This window comes from Helianthus annuus, chromosome 9, assembly GCF_002127325.2.
Source record: "Helianthus annuus cultivar XRQ/B chromosome 9, HanXRQr2.0-SUNRISE, whole genome shotgun sequence".
NCBI lineage: Eukaryota > Viridiplantae > Streptophyta > Magnoliopsida > Asterales > Asteraceae > Helianthus > Helianthus annuus.
Window position 1 is genome coordinate 134,125,017 of NC_035441.2, and position 18,538 is coordinate 134,143,554.

An 18,538-nucleotide genomic window follows, 5' to 3' on the forward strand; every position below is an offset into this window, starting at 1 on the left:
AAAAAAAAAATTTAAAACCCAATTGCGTAAAACGCAATAGAAAAACCACCAGTTACGTAAAACGCAATGAAAAAAAAAACATAAAAAATGACACGCAATGCACCAAAAACACAAAGAAATGACTTCTTTGTAAAACGCAATGGCCAGAAAACACACAGAAATTTCTTGTTTGTAAAACGCAATGACTAGAAAACACATAAAAATGTGTTTTACCTAAAACGCAATGCACCAAAAAACACAAAGAAATGTCTCATTTGTAAAACGCAATGGCCAGAAAACACTTAAAATGTCTGTTTTCTAAAACGCAATGGACTGAAAACACATAAAAAAGTGTTTTACCTAAAACGCAATGCACCAAAACACAAAGAAATGTCTTATATGTAAAACGCAATGGCCAGAAAACACTTAAAAATGACTCATTTTAAAACGCAATGGACTGAAAACACCTAAAAATGTGTTTTACCTAAAACGCAATGACTAAAAACACTTAAAAATGTGTTTTTTTTTCTAAAATGCAATAGCCAGAAACCACATAAAAACTCTCTTATTTCTAAAACGCAATGGACACATAAAACTGTCTGTCACTGTGAACTGTCTGAATTGTCTATGAATTACTGTCTTCGAAATGAGCCAATTTCTGGAAAATTAATTTTTCTGATGCGTTTTTAGTACCATCTCCATCTTGCATCGCCACCACCATACATTGTCACCTCCAACCATAACCACCCTTTCAACCACCACTTTCCTCCGTCTTCTTAGTTATTCTCTAAACAATACCTCCATCATTGGTTACTCGCTAACGTCATCGAGTTAAGGTTTTAAATAAAATAAAAAATATCGTTTTTAGTGTTAAAAAATAGACATTAAATAATACATTACTTTATATAAAAAATGAAGGAATATAGAGGGTGAATTGATATATCGATCAAACAAGCAAGATGAAAGATCTCATATTTTTTTTGCTTCTAATTTGGATATAAGATCATAAATTAATAATAATATATATTAAATGTTATTACCTAAAAACCAATATCCTCTTTAATACGAAATATTAATTACTAACCTTTTCCTATTTAATCGACGTTACAAAATTAAACTCTTTTGTTACTAACGTTACAAATGTTATCCAATTAAATAAAAAACTAATAATACCTTAAACCTTAAATAAAGAATTATCCACTCCAAACATTAATTTAAAACTGTACAAACAACCCATCCAAATCTTGATTTGCAAGAATCCAAAAACCATATACATTAATTGGGTCAAATTTCATTTTCTTTTTGTGTGAAAGCATTTATTCCCACAATATCCATAAGTAGCTGCCCTGTGAGTCGCCCAAACCATCATCAAATCAACAACATTATTCACCATCATCAACATTGTAACCATGAAAACCCCTCAGTTACCTCCACCCTTGCAACTAGAAAACCAGTCCCCACCACCACCACGTCCGATGTGGCAAATCATAACCGTCGCCGCCATCGCCGCCGGCGTACAGTTCGGGTGGGCCCTACAGCTCTCCCTCTTAACTCCATACGTCCAGCTGTTAGGAATCCCACACAAATGGTCCTCATACATCTGGCTCTGCGGCCCAATCTCCGGCATGATCGTACAACCCATCGTCGGCTACTACAGCGACCGCTGCACCTCCCGGTTCGGCCGTCGCCGCCCCTTCATCGCCGGCGGCGCCATATTAGTCGCCGTAGCCGTCTTCCTAATCGGTTTCGCCGCCGACATTGGCGTTTCCACCGGCGATAAACCCGGCACCGCCCCAAAGCCCCGTGCAATATCCGTATTTGTAATCGGGTTTTGGATTTTAGACGTTGCAAACAACATGCTACAGGGCCCGTGCCGGGCCTTGCTAGCGGACTTATCCGGTTCGGACTCGAGACGAATCCGAACCGGAAACTCGCTTTTCGCCTTTTTTATGGGCTTGGGTAACGTTCTTGGCTACGCGGCCGGATCGAAAACGAACTTGTACAAAATCTTTCCGTTTACTAAAACACATGCGTGTGACATTTACTGCGCTAATTTGAAAACATGTTTTATCATATCCATAGCGTTGTTATTAATCATAACCGTGGTCGCCCTAACAACCGTTTCGGAAACCGTGATAGATAACGTTTCCGAAACGGAAAACGGGAAAGTGGAGCAGCTGGTTTTTTTTAAGGAAATGGTTGGGGCGTTGAAGATGTTGTCAAAGCCGATGTGGATATTGTTATTGGTGACGTGTCTGAATTGGGTTGCATGGTTTCCGTTTTTGTTGTTTGATACTGATTGGATGGGACGTGATGTGTACGGTGGTGATAACAATCTTAAGTTGTATAACCAGGGTGTGAGTGCTGGTGCGTTGGGGCTGTTGTTGAATTCGGTGGTGTCTGGGGTGACGTCACTGGGGATGGACCAGCTGACAAGGGTTTGTGGTGGCGTGAAGCGGTTGTGGGGTGGGGTGAACTTGTTGCTAGCGGTTTGTTTGGGGATGACTGTTTTGGTTTCGAAGATGGCGGAGGAATCACGGCAGGCTGACGGTGTGACGTCTGGTCGGTTACCTTCGGCCGGTGTGAAGGCCGGTGCATTTACTCTTTTTGCTGTTCTTGGTATCCCGCTTTCGGTGAGTTCAAAAGTCTCTTTTTTAGGTTTTTAGTGGTTTAATATGGTGAATTAAATTGGGTATTAAATACGTTATTAACACGATGAAAATGTTTTACAGTTGGAATATTGTTTTTTTGAAATTATAAAATATGTTTGTTTTTCTGTTACAAAGGATTTAATGACATTTAAAAAAATATGTATTTTCGTTGCACGTTTCGGATTAAGGTGAGAATAAAAACGGATGCAATTGTTATGTACGAGAATATGAATAATTTTAAATTCTTTTTTAATGGAAATTATGGTTGGTGATATTACTTACCTTTTAATCCGAAATCATTTACTTGTATTAAAAATCTTTAAATTTATAACGTATATTAATTGTGAATATTTATGTTTTATGGGTAAATTAATTTATGATTTTTTTTTTTCACATCAGGTAACTTTCAGTATTCCATGTGCTTTGGCTTCCATTTTTTCTAACGACTCAGGACTAGGACAAGGTAAACCTTACTAAATTTGTTTAATAATTCAAACCTTTTACAATTATAAGTTTGGTGAAACTTACACTTTGTTATGTTTTTATTGTTTATACAGGTTTATCATTAGGTGTTCTTAACCTTGCAATTGTTATACCACAGGTATGATTACACATTATCTATATTTATGTTCATAGATACAACTTGGGTGAGCTCGAGCTTAACTCGTTTATAACTTTTTACTTATTCAGTTATTATATGACGTGCGTTTGTAGTTATAGTTATACATACCTATATTTATATGTTTATTTTACAACATAAAATATATTATTTGATTGTTTTAATCATAATTTTTTTATATAAAGTGTAATTTTTATGCAAATATATATTAAATTGTTGCATAAAAATATTTAAATAGTATGCTCGCTTAGGATCGAGTTCACTTATCAAATGAGCACAAAATAAGCTCGATCTCATTTAAGCTTGGCATAATTCGAGGTTTGAGCAAGCCGTTAATATGTTGCTCATGTCCGGCTCAGCTCATTTGCTCCTAGTCACAAAACTATAAAATCGAATGATCAATAAAGCATTAACTCAGGTGGTTATCATGTATATATATTTAACTTGTTAATATATGAATTACCCACCATCTTTTATTCAACCAAATTTTCTGTTAATAAAGGTTTTTTTTTCCTTATAGTTTGCTCCCTCAAACTATCTCACTCTCATACTATTTGAAACTGAAGGAAACATAAAACACTTGTCTAAGTATGAGTTTTATGTTGCGCATTGCAGATTTTTGTATCGTTACTAAGTGGACCGTGGGATTCATTATTTTCGTTTGGAAACCTGCCGGCATTTGTCGTAGGAGCAATCGCAGCAGCAATAAGTGGAATATTGGCCTTTACTCTGCTTCCATCACCACCTCAAGATGTGCTAGCAAAGGTTTCTGGGGCACCAATGCACTAAAGAGAGAGTGCCGTTTTTTCAAGCTTATTTTGTGTCTAAATCTTGCTTTTGTTGTTATAACTTAGTTTAAAACAAAACGATGGTCTGCGACGGTTATCTTTTGCTCAACCGGTTGGCATGTACTATTATATCATGTCAATTGGTATTTAGGTCAAAGTCACTTAAATAGACTATAAATAGGTTATTTTATGTGTGTTTATTGCTATGTAACTATGGTACGAGCAAGAGCTCGTTTCATATATTGGGTCTTATATAATGCGTGCTTAAATTATCCTATTATTGATACAAAGATTTTAAAGGTTGCAAAGATTATGTGTTATGTTTATAACTTTATGCATGTCTATTTTATAAATGCCCTCATCTACTTCAGGTCAAACAAAAAGAATTTCAATGTGTCATGGCACCAAAATAATCTCTTATTTGATACTATGCTTTGTGAGAGAATGAACTCAACTTCTTGATTATATAAGATATTTGTCAAATTTTTAATTAATTAAATTGTTTTTTAGTTTATAGTTTATTGAATTACATCAATTTTTCAAGAATTAAGTTCTAAGGCAAGTGTTATACTCTTGGAGTGCTAAGGTGGAGGGGTGAGGGAGCAAGGAACACTACGTCGTCTCTTCTGTTCCCGTAATTTTGCATGACTTTTGTGGCCATGCTCCCAATCGCTCCCGACCATTCTTCCTCTTTTTATCTCTCTTCTTAAGTGCGACTAATTAGACTTTTGCTATGTAAATGAATGAGTTAATTACACTTTAATTCTCTGTGGTTTGTGAAAAGTATTAACCTGAGGTACTTATAGTTTAAAGTAACACTTGGAGGTTTTAACGTTTGATTTTGTAACATCCTAAGGCCTTAAGGCTTGACCGTTAAAATGAGGTATTTTCGTCATTCCAGATGTTAGTACCTAACCTTGTTCCTTTAGAGAAATCACACTTCACAGGACTAACAATATAATTAACTCTTATAATATTTTAAAGACTATTTTTCCTTTTCTCTTATTATCCAAGTAAACTTTTATGATTACTTAACTAAATAGTTTTTGAAATGGTAAAAACAAAAGTTACATATATTCTAAAAAAATTTATATAGTTGTAATAAATTTGAATAAATTATCGTTTTGCACGGAGTTTGAATAATTTATGGTTTTACACGATTTTAGTTATGATTTTTTTAATTTACAACGTGATTTTTTTTGTGATGTCAGAATATACTGTCATGACGTATTTTTTATCTACGTTTTGTTGTGTTAACTACGTTTAAAATCAATAACGAGGATTGTTGCACGTCCCTGCTAATATCATTCGATCCACAATCTTGCAAAGTCAATTGTCCAAATCCTCTATTCCGTTATGTCTCACGTGTAAGAAAATTGAAAAAATTGAAAAGTAAATTCTTCACCACCTAATGAAGTCTCGATATATGTCTTATAAAAAATAACATTGCAAGAAAATTATAGCTAATCACATCCACACGCTCACAAGATTAATTTTCTTTTCTTTTTTTTGTGTTTTTCTATATATAAATTATTAATTAAGTTAAAGTAGGACATGTAGTTGTTACTTATTGGTGGCACAATGAGCAAGCAAGTTCAATATCACAAAATAACGACTGTCCATAAAAACCTAAACATTTTGTCTTTAAACCTCTTTGTAATTTGCTTTATCCATGTAATTTGCTTTATCCATTTTCCATAAAAAATAAAATGTATTGTTGTATAATAATGTATTTTCTAAGCTTCTTAATTTGCTTTATCCATGTAATTTGCTTTATCCATTTTCCATAAAAAATAAAATGTATTGTTGTATAATAATGTATTTTCTTAGCTTCTTTGTTATTATGTACAAGAATATCGAAATATGAATAACTTTAAATTGAATATGGAAATATGAATAACTTTAAATTGTTTTTAATGGAAATCATGGTTGGTGATACTTAGTAGTATGTAGTACTTACCTTGTTACTTTAGAGAAATCACACTCCATAGGAACTAACAACATACTTAACTCTTATAATATTGAAAGACTATTTTTCGTTTTCTCTTATTATCTAACTAAACTTTTATAATTACTTAACTAAATAGTTTATGAAATGGTAAAAAAAGTTACATATATTCTAAAAAAAATTATATAGTTGTAATAAATTTGAATAAATTATCGTTTTGCACGATTTTAGTTTGAATAATTTATGGTTTTACACGATTTTAGTTATGACTTTTTTAATTTACAACGTGATTTTTTTGTGATGTCAGAATATACTGTCATGACGTATTTTTTATCTACGTTTCGTTGTGTTAAACACGTTTAAAATCAATAACGAGGATTGTTGCACGTCCCTGCTAATTTCATTCGAACCACAATCTTGCAAAGTCAATTGTCCAAATCCTCTATTATGTTATGTCTCACATGTAAGAAAATTAGAAAAATTGAAAAAATAAATTCTTCACCACCACCTAATGAAGTCTCGATATATGTCTTATAAAAAATAACATTGCAAGAAAATTATGGCTAATCATGTCACACCCCCAAAATCCCACACGCGGAGTACCACCGCTTGAAGGCGTGACATGACCAGGATCAAGCCACCAATCATATTGAACATGTAATTAAATAGTAAAAGTTATCCATCAATACGAAAGGTGTTTATTAAAACCGACATAAGTAGATGTAGCGGAAGCATTAACGTGGAAAACCCAACATAAGTATTAACGTATGAAAAGTAATAAGTGTTTGTTCACGATCCAATTCCCACAACGACCTGCTCCTCCTTGTGCAAGCTCCTTAAGTACCTAAGGTCCTGCAAGGCATGCAGCAGAGAGTCAACAACTAGTTGAGCGAGTTCACAGAAAGTAAGTTCAGTAATAGTAATGGTATAGTAAGCATTGCGTTTGTTCATGTAATCATGTATCGTATTAGTTCGTATCGCAGCCCTCTAGGCATGTATGCGAAGATTAGGGAAAGTTCTCAAGTATTTCTAGACTATGTATATTTGTATCGCTGGCCACCCTGGCATGTGTGCGAAGTTTAGAATGTATAGTTCGCAGCCTTCCTAAGGCATGTGTGCGAAGATCAGTCATAATATCGCAGCCAACCCTTGGCGTGTGTGCGAAGATCAGTTCAAGTAGGTATACTAGTCTAGCCGTATCTTATCATTTACCATCCTCACCCTGAGGACCATATCATTAGGTTCCATTAACTATGTACGCACGAAATAATCATCCAATCCCATTCCCACCCTGGGAACCCCATGCCTTGGGTGTGTGAACTCACCTTGGGTTGCTCGGCAGATACACAAAGGAAAGAGTTCTTGAACTAAGGTTGGTTAACCACGTCCTAACAGGTTTATCGTTCAAGTCAGGTTTGGTTCAAGTAATGCACGTACGATTACATAGAGTTAATACATCATAAACACGTAGATCATGGCAAGCACCGAATCTCATATCAATAGTCAAATCATAACACTTTCAAACTTGTGCGACTCGGATGGTTGGGCCGTTGAGCTTGTGCGGGCCCAACCATCTTGTGCGATATAAATCTAGGCCCAAACAGTTCCCGGCCCAATTAATTAATGCCTAAGTCTTGTGCGAACCCTTTGGGTTGCGCGATCCAAACTAGCCCAACCCAACATGACACCCGGCCCAACAACATAATTAAACAAACAATCTTATGCGGTCCAGTTAGCCTTGTGCGACCAAGGCACATTGTGCGAGTGGACACTTGGGCTGTCCGGCCCAGTAGTTTGTGCGATTGTACGTGTGTGTGTGGCCCAATGACTTGTGCGATCGGATCAGATTGTGTGACTGATCCATTTGTGCGATTGGACATCTTGTGCGACCAAGATGTCTTGTGCGACCGGCTAACAACTTTCGCGAATCAAGCAATTAGTTACAAATTTCAAGTAATCAGTTTCCTTATTTATCTTTTATCAATCAACAAGTTTCTAACTTTCCGTTTAACATGTAATCGATCAAACAAACGTTTTTCTAAGCAATTCCTTATGAACCCTAATAATCACACTCATGAACAACATATCAAAACCTTGAATATATTCGACCTTAACAAACATGAAGCCAATTTATGAACATTGGTTCTCGAGACAGCAAGGTGAAATCCGATTTGCATGAACATCAACAACAATCAAACATCATTAATCCACAAGCAAGGCATAGCAACATCAAATCGGTTCTAGCTTAATATCTCATGTATAATCCTAATCGATTTAGTCTAGCATGAAATCATATCATCAATCGACAAGGAAAAACAATAACAACATACTAACCGATTAGAATCAAGCAGAAAGAGAGAGATCCAATTGAAAGACAAGATCTTCGATTGCCAGGGGAATGCTTGCCGTCGGTTTTCGTGAGGGAGAAAGAGTTAGGGTTTTGCGTGTATAGTGCTTTGTAACAAATGGGGTGTATACCCTATACTCTACTTGTTACTTGCATAAGTGTAGTGGGCCGAATCCCCCTCACGGGTTGTTTATGATCCGAGCATAAGAGGTACGGCCCAAAGTGGGCTTGTGCGGTTGAGCATATGTTGTGCGGTTTGGGTTATACATACATACACATATTTACACAATGCACATAACAACTTACGTTCATTAACTAAGATTCACATAATCACGTATTATAATGTCATAACATTCAATAATTAAATCAAGTTCACAAACGTTACAGGCAATACAAGGACGGGTTTGAAATACGAGTTGTCACATTATCCCCAACTAAGAAGAAATTTCGTCCCAAAATTTGGTATGCACTCACTGAGGAAGCTAGGTAAGTTGTATTGTTCACTGGTTTTCCTGGGGTGTCACAAATCACATCCACACGCTGATTATTTTTCCTTTTTTTGTGTTTTTCTATATATAAATTATTAATTAAGTTAAAGTAGGACATGTGGTTGTTACTTGTTGGTGGCACAATGAGCAAGCAAGTTCAATATCACAAAATAACGGTTTATCCATAAAAACCTAAACATTTTGTCTTTAAACCTCTTTGTAATTTGCTTTATCCATGTTATTTGCTTTATCCATTTTTCCATAAGAAATAAAATGTATTGTCGTATAATAATGTATTTTCTTAGCTTCTTTGTTGTTACGTTTCGCCATCACATCATTTCCATACTATAAATAAGTAACACTTTTGTGTTTTATGGAGTTGTGCCCCTAGCATGGGGAGTTTTTTAAAAAATAAATTTGATTTTTCATTTTTAATTCAAAGTCTAAAATGTTTTTCATTTTAACTCTTTTGATTTTTATACTTTAACGAGAAGCTTTTCATATTTCCATACTATAAATAAGTAACACTTTTGTGTTTTATGGAGTTGTATCCCTAGCATGGTGATTTTTTCAAAAAAAAAAAAAATGATTTTTCACTTTTAATCCAAATACTAAAATATTTTTCATTTTAACTCTTTTGATTTTTATACTTTAACCTTAAGCTTTTCATATTTTACAATGTAACCCTAATACTTTTTTATCTTCAACTTTGGTGCCCCATACTTTTCATCTTTTTGCAAATTTTTCGTTTTACGTTTCGTTCTATATTTTACAAGTTAACACGCCGCAACATACGTGTGGGGTTCAACGTTTTTTCGTCTATTTTTTCCCGTTTGACATGACAGACTCGTCGTAACACGTCTATTTTTCTTTGCTTGGCAGGTTTGTCACAACGCGCGTGTCCTAGACCAACTTAGTTATTTTTTTCTATGTTTTACGTTTCGGTCTAATTTCTTTGCTTTAACACGCCGCAACGGGCGTACGTGGTTCAAAGATTTTACTTTGCTTTTCCTTCGGTGTTATTTTTTTCTTTTTAATTTATTTTGTTTTTACGAGTTTTTCCGGTGTTGGTGGTCACCGACAGTGGTGTAGTATTGGTGCTACTTGGCACGGTTTTACGCCCCCGCCGCAACACGGGGATTTCTTAATACTAGTTAAGAATAAACTATATAGACTATTCATGTTGAATAATCATATTGAAAGTTTGATCTTTACGTAATCCTAATAATCACAAGTTCCTTGAATCTTCCTAAAAAACGTATGTACGTAATCCTAATGATTGTTTTTTAGACAAGGTTAGTATGCATGTCTATTTTTTTAAATGCCCTCATCTACTTCAAGATATGAAAATTGGTCTTACAAAAGGAATTTCAATGTGTCATGGTACCAAAATAATCTCTTATTTGATACTATACTTTGTGAGAGAATGAACTCAACGTCTTGATTATATAAGCCATTTGTCAAATTTTGAATTAATTAAATTGTTTTTTAGTTTATAGTTTATTGAATTACATCAATTTTTCAAAAATTAAGCGCTAAGGCTAAGTGTTATACTCCCGGAGTGTTGAGATGGAGGGGTGAGGGAGCGGGGAACACTACATCGTCTCCTCTAGTTACGTAATTTTGCATGACTTTTGTGGCCATGCTCCCAATCTCTCCCGGTCATTCTTCCTCTCTTTATCTCTCTCTTCTTAAGTGTGACTAATTAGACTTTTGCTATGTAAATGAATGAGTTAATTACACTTTAATTCTCTGTGGTTTGTGGAAAGTATCAACCTCAGGTACTTATAGTTTAAAGTAACACTCGGAGGTTTTAACGTTTTAATTTTGTAACATTCTAAGGCCTTAAGGCTAATGAGCGTTAAAATGTAACCGAGAACTTAAGGTATTTTCGTCATTCCAGATCTTAGTACCTAACCTTGTTACTTTAGAGAAGTCACACTCCACAGATGTAACACCCCCAAAATATCACCTGCGGAAACCCCGCGAGGCGTGTTACACATCAGAGTCTGAGCCACCAATCACATTGAACCAATAGTAAATACTTAAATAAAACATGTCATTAATCGTCAAGATTGAATGTCAAACACAATATTAATTTCCAAGAGTTATGTAGCGGAAGCATATGTTACGTCGTTTAGTAATTGTTTCAAAATAAACTTAAAACCAAGGTAACAATTATAATTATTCCAGTAGCTTCGATCCATGACCACTCCAGCACGCCCAGATAGCAAGTCCATGTTCCAAAGTTAACGACCTACAAGCATGCAAACAAGTGTGTCAGACTACGCTAGTGAGTTCAAGGTGTTGCTTACGTGTGAAGTTACTAGATATTAGTTAAATCAACTCGTTGTTTGGTTCAAATGTCGTTGTTAACTTGATTATTGTACCGTATGCAGCGTCAATGATGGGAATGCCTAACCCCAATGCCCTACAGGCATTGGTCAAAGTCAAGGTATCAAACAACCTTGTCAAGCTGTAGGAGGTCTTATATCCGCGTTACAAGTTGTCCCAGTAATTAGTTCACGCCCGTCCTTACGGCCCAGTGTGAGGGTGCCAAACCTAATAGCGCTATCAACTAATTACCCCATTGCCTTACAGGCAATCCGGTAAATGATTGTTTCTATGTTTCAGTTATTTACCCCAAGTTCCCTTCCAAATGTTTACCAGTTGTCCCAAACCACCGGGACGCATGCTTGAGAGAATGCAATGAACTCACCTGGGATTGCTCGGCAGGTTATACCAAAGTTACTTGAATTAAAAGTGATCAAACACGTCCTAACAGGATTACCGTACAAGTCAGGTTGGGTTCAAGTAGAGCACGTATGTTTACACATAGACTAACAAGTCAGGTTGGGTTCAAGTAGAGCACGTATGTTTACACATAGACTAACAAGTCATGAGCACGTAAAGTTCATGGTAACACGTTTGGTACGTTAACAGTCAAGAGCATATCATATTCATACTTGAACGATTTAAATAACCAAGCCCAAAAGATAGTAGGCCCAACATGTTGTGCGATCCTCACATCCCGGCCCAACCACATAACAGCCCAACATAAAGGTCTCGGCCCAATTAGCAGATATGTAAACAAGTCCAATTACTTGGCCCAATCAATTGGGCCCGTGATAGTGTAGGGTCCAAACAGTGTACATGCATAACTGGTCTCGAGTCGCAACCGGCGATCTCGAGTCGCAACAGGGGGTTACGAGTCGCAACAGCTGGTTACGAGTCGCAACAGGTGGTCTCGGCTCGTCATGGTCCGGTTACGAGTCGCAACAGGACTCACAACCTCGGTTGCGACTTGTGCTGCTTGTGCTAGTGTTGTGGTTTCGAGTCGCAACTGGAGGTATCGACTCGCAACCGTGTTGTTCTATCAATTGTAACCATTTTCCTGATTTCATGCAGATCGGTTACAAGCATTTATGCAAATCAATTAACATATTCGGTTTCCATGATTATCAAATCAATTAACAGTTTTCACAAATTAGTTAACCAAAATATCGATCAACGGGCAGTAACAACATGAATCGTATGAACCCTAATCTAATTAAAAATCAACAAGAATAACATATAACATTCAAACTATCCGATCCAAATCTTTGTGCAATAATCTGAAACTTAACATAATAGTCAATCTAACAAGCATCACCAAACAATCCGAATCAACACATGGCAGCCGATTGACATCTTCATACACATAAACATCATGGTAGCCGATTATCAATTCACAAGAACATCACACAATGCATACAAGTGGGCCAATTATTAGCACAACATAAACAGTCAATCATGAAACAATTTTAAGCACACTAACCGGTTAACGATGGCAAGAGAGTGATCCGAACAAGAATGTTCCTTGGTGCCGTCGGGTTTCAAGCAAACGAGAGAGAGAGAGAGAGAAGTCTAGGGTTTCTTGTGTGAGAATGATTTTGCCAAAGTGTGTAAAGGTTACTAACATCCTAGTGTTATGTGTGTAAGGTATGTGGGCCGAACCCATACATGGGCCGCCCTTATGGTCCGATCACAAAAGAATGCGGCCCCCTCTCTAATGGGCTTGTGCGGTTGTGAGAGGGTTGTGTTGGTTGGTTCATGTTGTGCGGTTTGAGTGATATAAACACATAATGCAAAGCATTCACGTAACATGTGACACATATACACATAATAACGTAACATTCACATAAAATTCACTTTCATAAAAGTCACATATCGTTCACATACGTTACATAAATCACAAAAATAGGTTCTAGATACGAGTTGTCACAGTATCCCCAACTAAAAAGAAATTTCGTCCCGAAATTTGGTACGCACTCACTAACGAAAGCTATATTGTTTACTAGTTTTCCTGGGGTGTCACATCATCCCCCACTTGAATGGGAATTTCGTCCCGAAATTCACTAGTTGCCTCAACATTAAGTTTGCTAGGTTCTGCCTGATCTGTGGGGAACAAATGTGGATACTTGAGTTTCATCTGGTCCTCGCGTTCCCACGTGAACTCTGGACCACGTCTTGAGTTCCAACGAACTCTCACAATCGGTATGCGGCTGTGTTTGCGAACTTTAACTTCCCGATCCATAATTTCAATTGGTTCTTCGACAAACTGCAATTTGTCATCTATCTTCAGCTCTTGAAATGGTACTACCAGTGTTTCATCAACCAAACACTTCTTTAGCTGTGATACGTGAAATACATCATGGACATTACCCAACTCAGCCGGTAATTCCAATCTGTAGGCCACCTTTCCAATTCGTTCTAGAATTTTGAACGGTCCCACATAACGAGGGTTTAGTTTGCCGCGTTTCCCAAAACGCACCACACCCTTCCAGGGTGAAACCTTTAACATAACGCGATCATTAACTTCAAATTCCAGCGGTTTACTACGCTTGTCAGCGTAGCTTTTCTGACGGTCGCGAGCTGCGGCCATACGGTTTCGGATCTGCATGATGCTTTCTGATGCTTCAAGAACAAACTCAGGGCCTGTGATCTGGCTATCACCCACCTCATGCCAACAGAGAGGTGAACGACATTTCCGTCCGTACAGTGCTTCGAACGGAGCTGCCTTAATACTTGAATGGTAGCTGTTGTTGTAGGAGAATTCTATCAACGGTAGGTGCTTCTCCCATCCTTTTCCAAAGTCGAGTACGCATGCCCGAAGCATATCTTCAAGTGTTTGGATGGTGCGCTCGCTTTGACCATCCGTCTGCGGGTGATAAGCGGTACTCATGTCGAGTTGGGAACCAAACGATTTATGCATTGACTGCCATAACTCTGAAGTGAAATGCGGATCACGGTCTGAAATGATAGAAGTTGGCACTCCATGCCTAGAAACCACTTCCTTAAGATACACTGCTGCCAGCTGAGAAAACTTGTCTGTTTCCTTGATTGCTAGGAAGTGTGCTGATTTCGTGAGGCGATCAACAATCACCCAAATAGTGTCGTTCCCAGCCTGAGTTCTTGGTAGTCCTGTCACGAAATCCATAGCGATCTGCTCCCACTTCCATGTGGGTATCTCTGGTTGCTGCAGTAGACCTGAGGGCTTTTGATGTTCTGCTTTGACTTTAGCACAAGTCAAACATTTGCTGACGTAGGTTGCTATATGAGCCTTCATGCTAGGCCACCAGTACGTAGTTTTTAAGTCATGGTACATCTTATCTGATCCAGGATGTACGGAGTAACGTGACTTATGTGCCTCTTCCATTACCAGTTCCCGTAAGTTGCCAAAGAATGGGACCCAAATGCGTCCGGTTACGTAGTAAGCACCGTCTCCCTTTTGTTCTAGTCGTTGCCTCGAGCCACGTAAAGCTTCAGCTCGAACGTTCTCAGGTTTCAATGCTTCTAACTGAGCATCCCGTATCTGGGAAGGGAGATTGGACTGAATCGTGAGTTGCAATGCTCGTACACGCCTGGGTGCATTATCCTTTCTGCTGAGGGCGTCAGCTACAACGTTCGCCTTGCCCGGATGATACTTGATGGCACATTCATAATCGTTCAATAACTCCACCCATCGTCGTTGTCGCATATTCAACTCTTTCTGGTCGAAGATGTGCTGGAGACTCCTATGGTCGGTGTAGATGGTGCATTTGGTACCGTACAGATAGTGCCTCCAAATCTTCAACGCAAACACTACCGCTCCTAACTCCAAGTCGTGTGTCGTGTAGTTCTTCTCGTGCACTTTTAGCTGACGAGAAGCATAAGCTATCACCTTCTCGCGTTGCATCAACACACAACCGAGACCCTTAATCGAAGCATCACAATAAACCACAAAATCTTCGGTATCCTCTGGTAATGACAAGATCGGTGCACTGCAAAGTTTCTGCTTTAACAACTGGAAAGCCTCTTCCTGCTTCGTTCCCCAAGAGTATACCGTGTTCTTCTGTGTTAGTGAGGTGAGAGGTTGCGCGATTTTCGAGAAGTCTTTAATAAACCTTCGATAGTATCCAGCGAGACCAAGAAATTGACGCACCTCAGACGGAGTCTTTGGTGCCGCCCAATTCTTAACTGCATCCACCTTCGCAGGGTCCACATGTATCCCTTTCTCGTTAACAACGTGCCCAAGGAAATGCACTTCCCGAATCCAAAAGTCGCACTTGGAAAATTTCGCATACAGCTGTTCCCTTCTCAAGAGTTCCAAGATGAGACGTAGGTGACGCTCGTGATCTTCCTTGTTCTTGGAATAGACTAAGATGTCGTCAATAAACACTATAACAAACTCGTCGAGATATGGCTTGCATACGCGGTTCATGAGATCCATGAAAACTGCTGGTGCATTGGTCAATCCAAACGGCATGACCAAAAACTCATAGTGTCCGTAGCGCGTTCGAAAGGCTGTCTTGGGAACATCCTCTTCCCTAACCCTTACCTGGTGATAACCCGACCTTAAGTCGATCTTTGAATAGAAGCTTGACCCTTGCAATTGGTCGAACAAGTCGTCGATGCGTGGTAACGGATAGCGGTTCTTAATGGTCACCTTGTTGAGCTCTCGATAGTCGATACACATACGGAATGACCCGTCTTTCTTCTTTACGAACAGAACTGGGGCTCCCCAAGGCGACGAACTGGGTCGAATGAAACCCCTATCCAACAACTCCTGCAATTGATTGGACAGTTCCTGTAACTCTCCAGGTGCTAACCGGTAAGGAGCTCGAGCAATTGGAGCCGCTCCCGGTGCAAGATCAATCTGAAATTCTACTTGACGGTGAGGAGGTAACCCTGGTAGCTCCTCTGGGAACACATCAGCGAATTCTCGCACCACTGGTAGATCCTCGATCTTACTCTCTTCAGACTGAGCGTTGGTAACTAACGCTAACAGTGCAGGATACCCCCTTTGTAGATACTGTTGTGCACGCATGGCCGTGATAATCCCAACCATCGTCCCACTACGATGTCCTTGAACTAACAGTGGCTCTCCATCAGGGAGAGGAATACGCACAATCTTCTCCTTACATAGAATTTCTGCTTGGTGCCTAGACAACCAATCCATGCCTACCACTATGTCAAAACTACCGAGCGTAACGAGAAGGAGGTCAATGTCAAACACCTGACCCACGAGATCTAGTTTGCATCCAAAAAGGACATTTGAGGCTTCTATCGTCTTACCATCTGCTAGTTCTACTACTTGTTTAACCTCTAAAGGTGTTGGGGTTATCCCTAATCGTTGACTAAACTCTAGGGACACGTAACTCCAATCGGCACCCGAATCAAATAATACAGAAGCAATACGATCATTAACAGGAAACGTACCAGTTACAACGTTGCCGTCATTCCTGGCATCCCCTGCTCCTAGCTGAAACACTCTGCCCCGAGCACCATTACCCCCGTTGTTGCCGTTGTTGTCTCCAGCGTTGTTATTATTCGGGCGGTTGTTGTCGTTAGCGTTCTGGTTTAACTGAGGGCAATCCCGCTTAAAGTGACCCTCATCCCCACATTGATAGCACCCCCTCCTAAAACCCTGGTTCTGCTGGGGCGGTTGTCCCTGTTGTCTCTGGTTGTGCTGGTTCTGTTGCTGCTGGTGTTTGGGCTGTGAAGCCCTACAATCCTTGGCCTGATGGCCCACTTTACCACACCTGCGACATGTGCGACTACACGGCCCGAAATGATGGTAGCCACACTTATTACACTGTGGTTTCTTCCCTGCATACGAGCCCTGACTTTGACCACTTCCCTGGCCTTGATTGACAGAAGACGACTGGCTAAAGTTGCGGTTGTTGTGGTTATCTGGCCTTTTCTGAGTCTGACCAGCACTGGACGCTTTATCATAATCACTCCACTTCCGCTTGTTATCATTAGCGGACGCAGTGGCAGTGGGTGTAGCAGCTTTAGTGGCCGAGATACGCGGGGGTAACGAATCGCTTTCCACCTCTTGATCCACAATCTTGTGAGTCAGACGAACGATCTGTGTCAAATCATTGAGATGGGCTGCAGTGACCAAGCTCTTCACACGCAGAGGCAACCCTTTGATGAATAACTCAATCCTCCGGGACATAGGCCGAGACAAGTTCGGGCACATGTCGGCCAGTTCATACGATCGCTTCACATACGCTTCGACTTCAGATCCAACCATCTTCAAGTCGTAGTATTCGTTTTCCAACTTCTGGACCTCGTCCCGAGGACAGTACTCCTCCCTGATCAGTTCTTTAAAATCTTCCCAAGTTGTGGCATTCGCTGCCTCGATGCCCAACAACTGTACTTGGGCGTTCCACCATGTTAGGGCACCATCAGCCAAGGTACCCGCAGCATATTTCACCCTGTCCCCAGCGGGACAGTTACAGATAGCAAACACAGACTCTGCTTTTTCGAACCATCTTAGGAGTCCCACAGCCCCTTCAGTCCGGGTGAAGGTCTGTGGCTTGCAGTCCATAAACATTTTGAATGTACACGCAGGCTGGTTAGGTTGAGGTTGCGCTTGTTGACCAGCTTTATAGGCTGCTAGAGCCTCAGCCACGCGGGTATTGATTAGGTCAGTCAACTCAGCCTGAGTCATGTTGATGTTGCCACGTCCGTGTCCTCGTCCACTCATGTTTCTATAGTGGGGAATAAACCGATTTAGAGATCGAAATAAGATAGGAGTCAAGGACCATACTGATATTTACGCACTACCAGGTTCACACATAGTAAGGCAGAACCCTTCTCACGCTCGATAAGCCTCACTGGGATTTGCATGCACCCCGCGTTATTATTAAGTGTGCACCCATAATAATAAGGCAATTTGCATGCTTATCTCAGTGCCTCTTAGCTTGCGCTCGAAGTTTCCCCTGTTCAAACAACACAATAGATGATATCACAGTTCTATGGTTTACATGAGTCGAAGAGTAGTGTCACACTATCAAGTCACTATGGTGTTAAACGTTTCAGTTCACATACGAGGTGGGTGTGTGACTGCTAAGCAAGTAATGTATAAAGTGAGAGAGAAACGAACCTTGCAATCTGGTGCTGAGTGTCATGATCGATTGTCGAAGTTGTTCGGTTATAGTCTGGTTTTACAAAACGTTTTAAAACCTAGTTCACTATAACCAGTGGCTCTGATACCAAACTGTAACACCCCCAAAATATCACCTGCGGAAACCCCGCGAGGCGTGTTACACATCAGAGTCTGAGCCACCAATCACATTGAACCAATAGTAAATACTTAAATAAAACATGTCATTAATCGTCAAGATTGAATGTCAAACACAATATTAATTTCCAAGAGTTATGTAGCGGAAGCATATGTTACGTCGTT

At 39.3% G+C, this 18,538-nt stretch overlaps 1 protein-coding gene across 1 annotated transcript; it reads left to right on the top strand.

Moving 5' to 3' along the window:
- The first annotated feature begins 1,263 nt into the window (after positions 1 to 1,263).
- LOC110878772 (sucrose transport protein SUC8) lies at positions 1,264 to 4,295 on the top strand. Its single transcript, XM_022127133.2, has 4 exons — positions 1,264 to 2,612; positions 3,030 to 3,093; positions 3,188 to 3,231; positions 3,865 to 4,295. The coding sequence occupies exons 1-4, from the start codon at positions 1,389 to 1,391 to the stop codon at positions 4,036 to 4,038; spliced, it is 1,506 nt and encodes a 501-aa protein (XP_021982825.1). The 5' UTR covers positions 1,264 to 1,388; the 3' UTR covers positions 4,039 to 4,295.
- The last annotated feature ends 14,243 nt before the right edge of the window (positions 4,296 to 18,538 follow it).